The following is a 13038-nucleotide window of genomic DNA, read 5'->3' as shown; positions in this document are numbered from 1 at the left end:
GGAATCCCAGAGGGTCCCAATTAAGGTAAACCCAAAGAGGCCTACTCCAAGACACATCATAATAAAATGCCAAATTTTAAACACAAAGAAAATTTTAAAGGCAGCAGAGAGAAACAGCAAGTGACATAGAAAGCAGCTCTAATAAGGCTATCAGCTGATTGCTCAATAGAAACACTATAAGCCAGAAACACTATGATGAAAACCAAAGACTTACAACCAAGACTATTCTAGCCAGCAAGGTCGTCATTTAAAATGGATGGTGAAATAAAGAGCTTTCCAGACAAAAGAAGGCTCAGAGTACATCTCCACCAAGTCAGCAAAAGATGTTAAAGGGACTGCTATAAAAAAGAGAGAGAAAGACAGAGAGAGAAAAATGGAAAAAAGGCAATGGATAAATACCTATCAATAATAACCTTGAACATAAATGGATTACACACTCCAATCAAAAGACAAAGGGTAGTTGAATGGATGAGAAAACATGACTTATATATATGCTGTCTATAAGAGACCCACCTAGAAGCAAAACGTATACACAGGTTGAAAGCAAAGGGATGGAAAAAAATATTCCAAGCAAACAAACAGGAAAAGAAAGCCAGGGTGGCAATAGACTTCAAGAATAAAATAGACTTCAAGACAAAAGAAGGGATAAAGGAGGTCACTACATAATACTTGAAGGAAACAAATAGACTTCAAAACCCCATAAGAAAAGATAAAGGAGGCCACTACATAATAGTTGAAGGAATAGTCCAACAGCAGGATATAACCCTTGTAAATATATAAGCACTCAATATAGGAGCACCTAAATGTATAAAGAAAACCTCCAAAGACTTCAAGAAACATATTGACAACAACACAGTCATCATAGGAGATTTTCAATACCTCACTGTCAAGTGGAGAGACTTTCCAAACAAAGGATCAGCAAGGATGTTGTGGAACTGAATGACACCCTAGATCAAATAGATTTAATTGATACATACAGAAACTGTCACCCAAAAGAAGCAAAATATATATTATTTTCAAAGGCACAAGGAACATTTTCAAAAATAGACCACATGGTAGGACACAAAACAAGCCTCAACAAATTCAAGAAAATTGAAATCATGTCAAGCATGTGCTAGGATCACAGTGGGTTAAAAGTAGAAATCACCCTCAAGGTGAACTCAAAAATGCTCAGATATATGAACCAAAAAGACCCCGAAAAGCCTCAGTAATCTTAAGAAAGAACAAAGTAGGAGGGATTACAACACCCCATATCAGACTCTACCACAAGGCCACTGTAATCAAAAGTCTGCTACTGGCATGAGAACAGACACAGAGATCGATGGAACAGAATAGAGAATCCAGAAATCCAAGTCTGTAAGGTCAATTAACATTTGACAAAGAGGGCATGAGCATACAATAGAGTGAAGATTGCCTCTTCAATAAATGGTGTTGGGAGAACTGGACTGATAGTCATGACACTGTAGAAGTCCTATAGGAAGATGTAAGCAAGAAAATTTCACATATCCCACATAGCAATATTTTTGCTAATATATTTCCTCAGGCAAAGAAAATAAAGGAAAAATATAAATGGGACTACATCAAACTAAAAATCTTCTGCATGGCTAAAGAAATCATCATCCAAATGAAAAGGGAACTTTCTATATGGGAGAATGTATTTGCCAATGATACATCGGGCAAGGGTTTGATCTCCAAAATATATAAAGAACTCATACAACTCAACACCAGGAAGACAAATAATCTGATTAAAAATGGACAAAACTTGGAATAGACACTTCTGGGAGGATATATAAATGGCCCATAAACATATGAAAAGATGCTCAACATCACTAGCCATTAGCAAGATGCAAATGAAGACCACAATGAGATACCACCTCACACCTGTCAAAACAGCCTTCGTTAATAAATCAACAAACAAGTGCTGGACAGAATGTGGAGAAAAGGGAACCCTAGTGCACTATTGATAGGAATGCAGAAAGATGCAGCTACTGTGGAAAAACACTATGGAATTTCCTCAAAAAGTTAAAAATGGAACTGCCTTTTGACCCAGCAATTCCACTGCTTGGAATATTCCCTAAGTATCCTGGAACACTAGTTCAAAGAATTTATGCATCTGTATGTTCAAAGCGACACTACAATAGCCAAGTGCTGGGAACAGCGCAAGTGCCCACCAGTAAATGAATGGACCAAAAATCTGTGGCACATTTACACAATGGAATACTATGCAGCAGAAAGACAGAAGAAACTCCTACTTTTTGTATTAGAATGGATAGAACTGGAGAATATTATGCTAAGTCAAATAAGCCAGTTCATGAAAGGCAAATACCATATGATCTCACTTATCAGAGGAATCTAGTGAACAAAATAAACTAATAAGCAAAATAGAACCACAGGCATGGAAACATGGAGCAGTCTGAAAGTGACCAGTGGGCAGGAGCAAAGGGGACAATTGTGAAAGAAGGGGAAAGGACTAGACAAAGAACATGTATGAATGACCCATGAACATGGGCAACATTGTGGGAATTGATTGTGGGGCTAAGGTTGGGATGGACAGAGGAGGGAAAAGTTGAGAAACTGTAATACAATAATAATATAAAATGATTTAAAGGAAGAAAAATAGGAGCCAAACAAAACAATGTATAAGGTATAATTCCACTTATATAAAATTCAAAAACAGATAATAGTGACGTGTAGTGTTCTAGGAATCAGGATAGTAGTTATCTTTAGAGATGATGAGGATATTGACTGGGCAAGGGTGTGAAATAGGCTTCTGAGTGTCTTGTGTTTTTTTTTCTTTTATTGTTTTTCTATCTTGTTTCCTGACCTATGTATCATTTCTTATGTTCATTTCATCAAAGTTCATTAAAAGCACATCTATAATTGGTGTACTTTACTCAATACTTTAATAAAAATATTTATTAAAATATTAAACACCTATTACTGACAAAAGAAAGTTATTTATTTATTTTTTATTGTTGTTCACTTACAGTTGTCCGCATTTTCCCCCCATTACCTTCCCCTGATCTACCCAACCCCACCTACCACATTCAGTCTTCTCCCCCCGCCATTATCTTTGTCCATGGGTCCTTTATACATGTTCCTTGATGACTCTTTTTCTTCTTGAAAAAAATAAATTAACTCATACTTCTTTAACTAAATATATGTGAAAATATATAGAATCTAGGACCTCATTGAATGGGGAAACACTACAGGCATTCTCACTAAAGTCAGGAAGAAAGTAAGGATGCTCACCCTCTCCACTATTTTTAATGACATAGGATTTTTAGTAGTGTAGTTATACATATGCAAAAAAAGAATATAAGTTGGAAAGGAAGAAGTAAAATAGTCTCTATTGTAGATTACATGATAATATATCTGAAATGCCTACCAAAATCAGTATCGAAATAAATACAACTAGTAAAAGAATTTAGAAAGTAGCATAGTAAAATCCAGCCATAGAACCAATACCCTCTAGAAGAGACAATGAAGAAACAATGAATCCCATATAAAATAGCAACCAGTAGCAAAGATTTGTCTTGATTTTGAAGCCCTGGCATTCAGATACATAGAGACATTCTGAATTCTAGTTTTAGAATGTGAATCACTAGATAGTTGTATTAAAATCAAAAACAAAAAAAAATAGCAACCAAAAAGTTAATTGCCATATTTTTTGGACTATAAGATGCACCCCCCCCCCAAATTTGGGAGGAATAATTGTTAATGCTGCTATTGAGTTCTGTTTACATTTACATTGGTGAAATATTATGTTATTTATGTTATTAAATATTTCCCCACATTTTTGCTTCAATTTTTTTCCTATTTTTCTCCTCTAAAACCTAGGTACATGTTATAGTCCAAAAAATACAGGTAGCTATAAAATTTGCAAGAAAATTTATGTATGGAAGACTTTGCAAATACGAAAGTATACTTAAATAAGTGAAAGGTATTATTTGCTCTTTGATAAGATGACTCATTATTTTTTTTCTATTTCCTGAAGTTTGCTATTTAAAGTTTTTTTTCTAAAGTCAAATGATTGTATCAGTAAACAAAATTTTCTTTTTATACATGAGGTCTGTCCAGAAAAAGGCCAGCCATTATTAGTATAATGAGAATGGTTTGCATGAGTTCAATATAACCTGGCAGCCAAGGAGACTGTACTGGAATACACATGCATGAGCAATAATGACTTCTCTGTACTAATAAGTGGGGCAGTAGATGCCATTGAGTGGGTATGTGTACTGTGTGGCCTTTGCATTCAAAATGACTGAGCTAGTAGAGCATCGAATCTGCATCAAATTTCTTGTTAAGCTTGAACATTCCTCCACAGAAACTATTTGGATGATTCAGAAGACTTTAAGGGGCAATCCAATGAGTAGAGTACAAACAAAAGTGGCACAAATGCTTCAAAGATGGTCTAGAATCTGTTGAAAGTGAAGGCCTGCAATAAGCAGAACACCTGAGAATGTTGAATATGCACAGGCTGCAATCAACAAAGATCAGCAACTGACTGTGAGAACTAGAAGCTGATTTAGGGATTCCAAAAACTACTATGTCTGAGATTTTGATGTATGATCTTGACAAAATTCATTCCATGGCTTTTGTTACTAGAGCAAAGGGAGCATTTTGCTGTAGTTGGGGGAACTATGTGAGGTCCCAAGATGCCTTCTTTGAAGGCCACTGAGGTGTCACTGTCCTGAGGATAATGTTTCTTGTATCTTCTTCAATAAATGTCTCTATTTTTCATATTAGATGGCTGTTTACTTTCTGAACAGACCTTATATATATGAAACTATAAATTTCTTTGTTGACAAATGTTCATCTGCATCCCAGTAATTTCAATATAAGATATTTTTGTTTAGGTTTATATCATACTTCCTTATGACTTCTTCTTTACCACAAACTATTTACAAGTATATTTTTTAGTTTTCAAAATACATTTGTCAGTGACTTCTAATTTTATTTTGCTGTTAGAGAACATAATATCTGTGATTTTGATTCTTTGGTATTTAATAATTTAACAGATATTTATCATATAACTTATCTTCCTCAAATCGTGTTCCCGGTTCTGATGAAATAGTAGTGAAGAAGTCACCCTACTTCTGTACCTTTACAGTACTTACATTCTATTATGGGAGGCATTTTTAGAATTAAATATATGTATAATTACATAAAATATATAATATGTAATGCTATATATTTGTCATTGGGTAATGTTCATGTTTTGGTCAGACATGATTTCAGAGTGATCTTGTTTTTGTCTTGATCCATCATGGTCACAGAATGACTTTGTCTGATATCTCCTCGGTATTAGGGGTTGCTTTCTCTGTCTCAGTTCTCAAGTGATTCTCATCTCTTTATAGTTCCTGTACTATAATCCTATAATTATCTCAATAATTTATGACATTTTGAGGTTCAGTATTTTATATTTTGTTATTTTACCGAGGCTATTGCTAATAATGTTTTACAACCTCTACTTTTCAGATGTTTACTTTGAAAGAATAGCATTTTACTATACTATTTTATTAAATCTGGGGGCTCAGATTATGAAAGGTTATATTATTCATTTTCCCACTTAAGTCAGATTTTCTAAACTTTTTAGATTTACAAATCTAGTTTTCATACATGCTGTTTTCATAACTACATAGAAATTGATTTTATTATTCATTATTTTCTCTGGTACATGAAAATAATTGACCTGAAGTTAAAACACATCTTAATACAGTATGTATGACTTTATGTAAATTTTATTTTAAGAAATATTCTTTTTAATTCTTTTTTATTGTTAGCCTATTACAATTGTCTCAATTTTTTCCTCTTTGTTCTTCTCCACCCAGCCTAACCTCCACTCCCACAGTTAATCCATGGGTCATTCATACAGTTCTTTGTCTAGTTCCTTCCCCTTCTTTATACCTTTACCTCCTCCCCCATCCCTTCTGGCTGCTATCAGTCTGTTCCATATTTCCATGTCTCTGGTTCTATTTTGCGTATTAGTTTATTTTGGTCATTATATTCCTCTTATAAGTGAGATCTTATAGTATTTTTCTTTCACTGACTGGCTTATTTCCTTAGCATAATATTCTCCATTTCCATGCTGACACACAAGGTAGGAGCTCCTTCTTTCTTTATGCTGCATAGTATTCCATTGTGTAAGTGTACCACAGATTTTTGATCCACTCATCTACTGATGAGCACTTAGACTGTTTCCAGCACTTGGCTACTGTAAATAGCGTGGCTGTGAAAATCAGGGGGCATAAGTTTTTTGAATTGGTGTTTTGGGATTCTTAGGGTATAGTCCCAGCAGTGGAATCACTGTGTCAAAAGGCAGTTCCATTTTTTATTTTTTGAGGAAATTCCATAGTGTTTTCCACAGTAGCTGCAACTGTCTGCATTCCTACCAACAGTGCACTAGTGTTCCCTTTTCTCCACGTCCTGTCCAGCACGTGTTCTTTGTTAATTTATTAATGAAGGTTGTTCTGACAGGTGTGAAGTGATGCCTCATTGTGGTTTTAATTTGCATCTCTGATGGCTAGTGATGTTGAGCATCTTTTCATGTATATGGGCCATTTATATGTCCTCCTAGGAGAAGTGTCTATTCAAATTTTTGCCTGTTTTTTAAATTGGATTGTTTGTCTTCCTGGTGTTGAGTTGTATAAGTTCTTTATACATTTTGGAGATCAAACCCTTGTCCGATGTATCATTGGCAAATATGTTCTCCCATATAGTGAGTTCCCTTATCATTTGAATGATGATTTCTTTAGCCATGCAGAAGTTTTTTAATTTGATGTAGATATACTATATTCATGAATTGGAAGAATTAAAATGTTCATACTACCCAAAGCAATCTATAGGTTCAATGCAATCCCTATTGAAATCTCAATGGCATATTTCTCTGATCTAGAACAAATAATCCAAAAATTTATATGGAACCAAAAAGAACCTGAATAGCCTCAGGAATCTTGAGAAAGAAGTATAAAGCTGGAGGGATCACAATATCTGATATAAAACTATACTACAAGGCCACTATCAACAAAACAGCCTGATATTGGACTTCTAGCCAAGATGGAGGCATAGGTGGAAATACTATACCTCCTCACACAACCAAATATAAGGAAAACAAAGATTTAGAAACAAAACACAACCAAAACAGACAGAAAATCAAACTGTACCGAAGTCTGACAACAAACCATTCATCCAGACTGATAAGAGGGGTAGAGTCGGCAGTTGATGGAGAGGGGGTGTGGCAGGAAAAAGTGGTGGCTGCTGGACCAACCCAGGCATGCAGGTGGCAGTTGGCAAATCCCAGGCATAGGGTGGCAATGGGCAGACCCAGTGAGGGCACAAGGGGGCTGGCTGACCGTGGTCCCACATTCGAGAGCAGATAAACCAGGTGAAAAAATGAACAGTAAAGACAGACCACGCAACCCAAGGCCCCTGTGATGGGAAGTAAAGCCTAAAAGCACCAATTGAAGAACTTTTGGGGGTTGAGGTGCTGGGAGAGGCTCCCAGCCTCCCGGTAGAGTTTGTTGGAGAGACCCACAGGGTCCTAGAACATATACAAGCCCATGCACCTGGGAACCAGCACCAGAAGGGCCCAATTTGCTTGTGGGAAGTGGCAGAGGGTACTGAAATCTGGTAGAGAGCAGAACAAATATCATTGCTCCCTCTCTGACCCTGGCCCCTCTTTGACCCTGCCCCCAGTCACAACCCAGCAACTGGGTAGACCCGCCCTGGTGAACACCTAAGCTTTCACCCCTCATAGGTAACAGGCATGAACAGACCAAAATATTATCGCTCAGGCAGAAGAATAACTCAAAGCCCCAGAGCCAATACTTCTAACCAACAAAGAGACAGCCAACCTATCAGATGCACAGTTCAAAACACTGGTGATCAGGATGCTCACAGAACTGGTTGATTTTAGTGGCAAATTAGATGAAAAAATGAAGGCTACACTAAGTGAAATGAAGGAAAATGCACAGGGAACCAATAGTGATGGAAAGAAAACTGGGACTCAAATCAATAGAGTAGACCAAAAGGAAGAAAGAATCGACCAACCAGAAAAGAATGAAGAAATAAAAATTCAAAAAAATCAGGAGGGGCTTAGGAACCTCCAGGACATCTTTAAACATTCCAACATCCGAATTATAGGGGTACCAGAGGGGGAAGATGAAGAGCGACAAGTGGAAAACTTATTTGAACAAATAATAGAGGAGAACTTCCCCAATCTGGCAAAGAAAATAGACTTTCAATAAGTCCAGGAAGCTCAGAGTCCCAGAAAAGGTGGACCCAAGGAAGGACACACCAAGGCACATCATAAGTACATTAGTCAAGATTAAAATGAAGGATAGAATCCTAGAAGCAGCAAGAGATAAGGGGACAGTCACCTACAAAGGAGTTTCCATCAGACTGTCAGCTGATTTCTCAAAATAGACCTTGCAGGCAAGGAGGGGCTGGAAAGAAGTATTCCAAGTCATGAAATCCAAAGTCCTACATCCAAGTTTGCTCTATCCAGCAAAGCTTTCATTTAGAATGAAAGGGCAGATAAAGTGCTTTACAGATAAGGTCAAGTTCAAAGAGTTCATCATCACCAAGAACTTATTATATGAAATGTTAAAGGGACTTATATAAGAAAAAGAAGATAACAAATATGAACAGTGAAAGGACAGCAAACTCACAGTTATTAACAACCACACCTAAAACAAAAGCAAACCAAGAGGACAGCTAGATCAAGAGTGGAACCACAGAAATGGACATCACATGGAGGGTTAGCAACAGGGGAGTGGGAGGAGGTGAAGTGGGTAGAAGGTATAGAGAATAAGTAGCATAGATGGTAGGTAGAAAGATGGGGGTAGGGCAAGAATAGTATCGGAAATGTAGAAGCTAAAGAACTTGTGACACATGGACATGAACTAAAGGGGGGAGTGAGGGGATGGTTTGTGCAGGGTGGAGAGGAATGAAGGGGGGAAATGGGACAACTGTAATGGTATAATCAATAAAATATATTTTAAAAAACAGCTTGATATTGTCATAAGAACAGACATGTAGATTAACAGAGTAGAATAGAGAGTTCAAAAATAAATCCAAGTCTCTATGGTTGATTAATATTTGACAAAGAGGGCACAGGCATGCAAGGGAATAAAAATAGCCTCTTCAATATATTGTGTTGGAAGAATTGGATTGGTACATGCAAAAAAATAATGAAGCTAGACTGCAACTTATACCATATGCCAACATAAACTAAATATGGATAGAAGACTTAAATAAAAGACATGATATCAGTATGTTTACTGCTGGAAATAAATCATAGGCAGTAAAATTTCAGATATCCCATGAAGCAATATTTTTGCCCATATATCTTTTCAGGCAAGGGAACTAAAGGAAAAGATAATCAAATCGGACTATTTTAAGAAATGTTCTTTAAATTTACATATAAATTTGCCTCTTTAATTGTCATTATGCCATTTACTTTTTTAAATTTAGTTTGTAAAGAAGCTCAATTATTTTCAAAACATTTAATTATTGTTATAGCTTTTAAAATAAATATGCATGGTTTTCCTGATGTGATATTTGAAATTTTGTTTATTTCCTGTTAAAATTACTAGCTGGTTTGTTATATCTTGTGTTCTGTTATTAAATGATGAGGTAAGTGAATAAATCTCAGGATGCTATGTAGGAATAGCTGATAATCAAGACAGTATTTTCTGTTTTACCACTGTTGTTTTTTTAATATGGAAACATCATACTGTACAGTTTTCATCAGGGAAGTACTACTAATAAGTTTCTAGAAAGTCAGCCTAAGGCACATCCATGAGAAATATTATCATTTGAACATTGGCCTATTTTTATTCCTTCTGCTGTTTTAAACAATATAGTTTTAAAGCAATTAAACATAGAATTAGAATCATAGCAGAGATCGTCAGCATAGCTAGCACATAGCTAGCATAGTTGAGCCTTTTTTACTTATTTTTTATTGTCTCCACCATTAAACAATATTCTCTTCACTTTGTCCATCTCCACTTAGCCCCTGTCCCCCATTCCCTTGAGTCTTGAATATGATCTTCTATGATCTTCTAATCATTTGTTCTCATATTCTTTTATTATAAAATGAAGAACATATTATAACATATTATATGAAGAATATATATTACTTACATTTTAATAGTCTTATTGATTTATAAACAAATATTAAGCATTCTAAATGATCTGAATCTGTAGAACACCTTTGTGAACTTCTGAGTGTTCATACATTTGAGTTTAAATGCTGTTGTAAATCAAGGAATAAATAGGATTTGATACAAGGAAACTTGTCAAATTTGTGGCCACGTGTTTGAAGTGCATAGGATTGAATGGCTTTATATATAATATATTAAACTTACCTCATTTCATCCTTTATTTCATCTTCAATTATCCCTTTTTTCTTTTGTTTCAGTTTTCTTATTTTAATGTTTTCATGTATTTTTACATATTTCCTCAATATTTCTTTGGAATGAGGCAGATTCAATTGGTAAATATTCGTATTGAAGTAGCTTATTTGCCAATTTTTTAAAAATGTAGGTAGCCTATATTCAGGATCTGGAAAAACTGATATTCTAAATAAAGTTGTATTATGTGTATGATTTTACTGTATTGTATTAACATTAAACTTTATTTGAAACAAGTTAAAACTAATGTTAGAATTACAAAATGATTGTTCTCATGTTTTCCAGCTGCTAATAGGTTATGAAAATGGTACTGTGGTATTCTGGGACTTGAAATCTAAAAGAGCTGAACTGAGAGTTTATTATGATGAGGTAAGTGATTTCTGCTGAAATATTTGAAACAGTGTTGTGACTTCCTGTCTGTTTTTTACTTTTAATTTTTGTATGTTACCAATATTCTTATCATTTGAACATGCCTGGTTCTAACTCAGTGACTCACAATGCCTGTTAATTCTTGCACCAGTTCCCACTGTGGGTTGTTTTCCTGAGGGAGAATTCTGCCTTGACTGCTCATTTTGTGGCCCTTTATGACATCTTACATACTTTGGTGCCTGTTACCTATATTGTATCGCCACCTTCATCTGAATTTCTTTTTCTTTCTTTAGACTCTGTGCTTTTGTCTTGACTCACTGTCCTTAGGGTCTCTAAAGACACTATTCACACTTTCCTTAGAAAATTCTTTTTTTTAAGACATAAAGTTTAAATGGTCAAGTTGAACAGTCTTATCTTCTAATACTTGCTGCCCTAGAATACAGAGAAATGTTGTAAATAGTAATACTTAATAATAAGAGTCAGTAAGATCTTGAAGTTTTATTTTACATAGTTGAGACTGATAAGGGTTTCATTTAGAGAAGGCAATGAATTCCTATTTACCAAGGAATAGTCTCTGAGTTGATACTTCAGGTATTCAAAGATTGATATGGCCCCCACCAGGAAAGGCTAAGATGAAAACAGTGCGGCTGGGAACAAAAGGTGAGAAAGGGGAACTGCCTCTTGTAGCTGTGAAAATAAAGGTGATCAATTAAATTTTAAAAATGGTAGAATGGAGCTCTGTCTGGTGTGGCTTAGTTTGTTGGAGCATCATCCCATAGACCAAAAGGTTACAGATACAATTCCTGGTCAGGACACATGCCTGAATTGTGGGTTTGTCCCCAGTTGAGGTGTATTAGAGAGGCAACCAATTGATGTGTCTCTCTCACATTGATATTTCTCTCCCTCTCTCTCTCTCTTCCTCCTTTCTACTCTCTCTAAAATCAATAAGCATGTCTTTGGGTTAGTAATAAACCAATAAATAGATAGATAAAAATGGTAAAGTGGGGAGAGATAGGAGGAATATACAGGTCAAAAATCACTGACTAATATCACCCATGCTTATATTGGAAGAGTATGGAAGAATGTAAAGTAACACTGATAGAAATAGAAAAATAAACATAAAAACACAATTTTGCAATACTTTCTTTGTTACTCCCTCCCATCTCCACTGAACAGTTTAATTTTTAAGTTTTAATGCTTAAAGATAGCTAAAGGTGTATAGGTAATATGCTTATAATTGGTGAAAAATACTCTGGCAAGAAATACAAATATGCTCTTTATGATCAACTTTAGAGGCAGCTTAAGTCATAAGAAAAGATATTTCCTTGTGTTAAATACACAAAATATAAAGATGTGGTTGGAGACTGCTCTCAAAACTAGCATAGCAGGTAGATGAGAGTCCAAATACTACCTGGGAATTTAGCCATTTGAAACTAGAGTATAGCAGCTAAAAAGAAAATTCAGAGAAAGATGCTGAATCAAATAGTTTTCCTATGGCCTTAAACAGAAATGTTTAAATTAAGGATTAACCATGGTTAACTGTCAATGGAATACTTCCCTATACCTACATTATATGTAGAATTCATTTTAGAGAGTGATTTATATAATATATATATAATATCCTTTGGTATTTTACCTTTTTAAATATGTATTTTACTAACAGGATTAACATTTTAAGACAGTCAGATCTGTAATTCTTTACCTCTCAACTTTCAAAGGGCTCCCAATTTGTCAACAATACAATCTTTATTTCTTGATACAAGGTTTAAGGCCCAAGTGCCATTTTTCCCTTTAGTTTAATTTACCACATCCTTCTAATGCTTTTCACATTTCAGATACATTACTGTCTCCTACATATACCTCCTACATATATATTTATTAGCATCTTAAAATATTTGCTTCTACTAATTTCTTATCCCGAGTTCCCCTTTTTGCTTCTGCATATCAAAATCTTATTAATTCTTTAGCCATTTAAAAAATTTTTGGACTAGCTAACTAGTACCTTGATTAATAGCCATTAATGAATTGAAGGGTATTTTTTGTCAATCCAAACTTATTTTCAGGAATAACTGTGTGAATTTTACATCCCCATTAGCTGTGAAAATTAAATTTTATTACATTAATATTTCTAGAATTATCTCTCACAGAGAGATCCCTCCAGGTTTGACATGAAGCTAACCTTCTGATTACTTGAGTAACTGCCTTTTCTCCTTTTCTATATTGTTACCCAGGTCTTTGACTTTCTTCTTTT

General features: G+C 35.1%; 1 protein-coding gene across 1 annotated transcript in view; it reads left to right on the top strand.

Moving 5' to 3' along the window:
• Positions 1 to 13038, top strand: part of STXBP5L (syntaxin binding protein 5L) — a 340069-nt gene that overhangs the window by 105094 nt on the left and 221937 nt on the right. The window contains exon 8 of the mRNA XM_037051540.1: positions 10704 to 10787. Within this exon, the coding sequence (XP_036907435.1) occupies positions 10704 to 10787 (84 nt within the window). The remainder of the gene's footprint in view (positions 1 to 10703; positions 10788 to 13038) is intronic.

The sequence above is a fragment of the Sturnira hondurensis genome, unplaced genomic scaffold (assembly GCF_014824575.4).
Source record: "Sturnira hondurensis isolate 20B ecotype Veracruz unplaced genomic scaffold, ASM1482457v3 Scaffold0007222, whole genome shotgun sequence".
In the NCBI taxonomy this organism is placed as follows: domain Eukaryota; kingdom Metazoa; phylum Chordata; class Mammalia; order Chiroptera; family Phyllostomidae; genus Sturnira; species Sturnira hondurensis.
The sequence above is the reverse complement of the archived record's forward strand: the minus strand, read 5'-3'. Positions and strand labels throughout refer to the sequence as shown.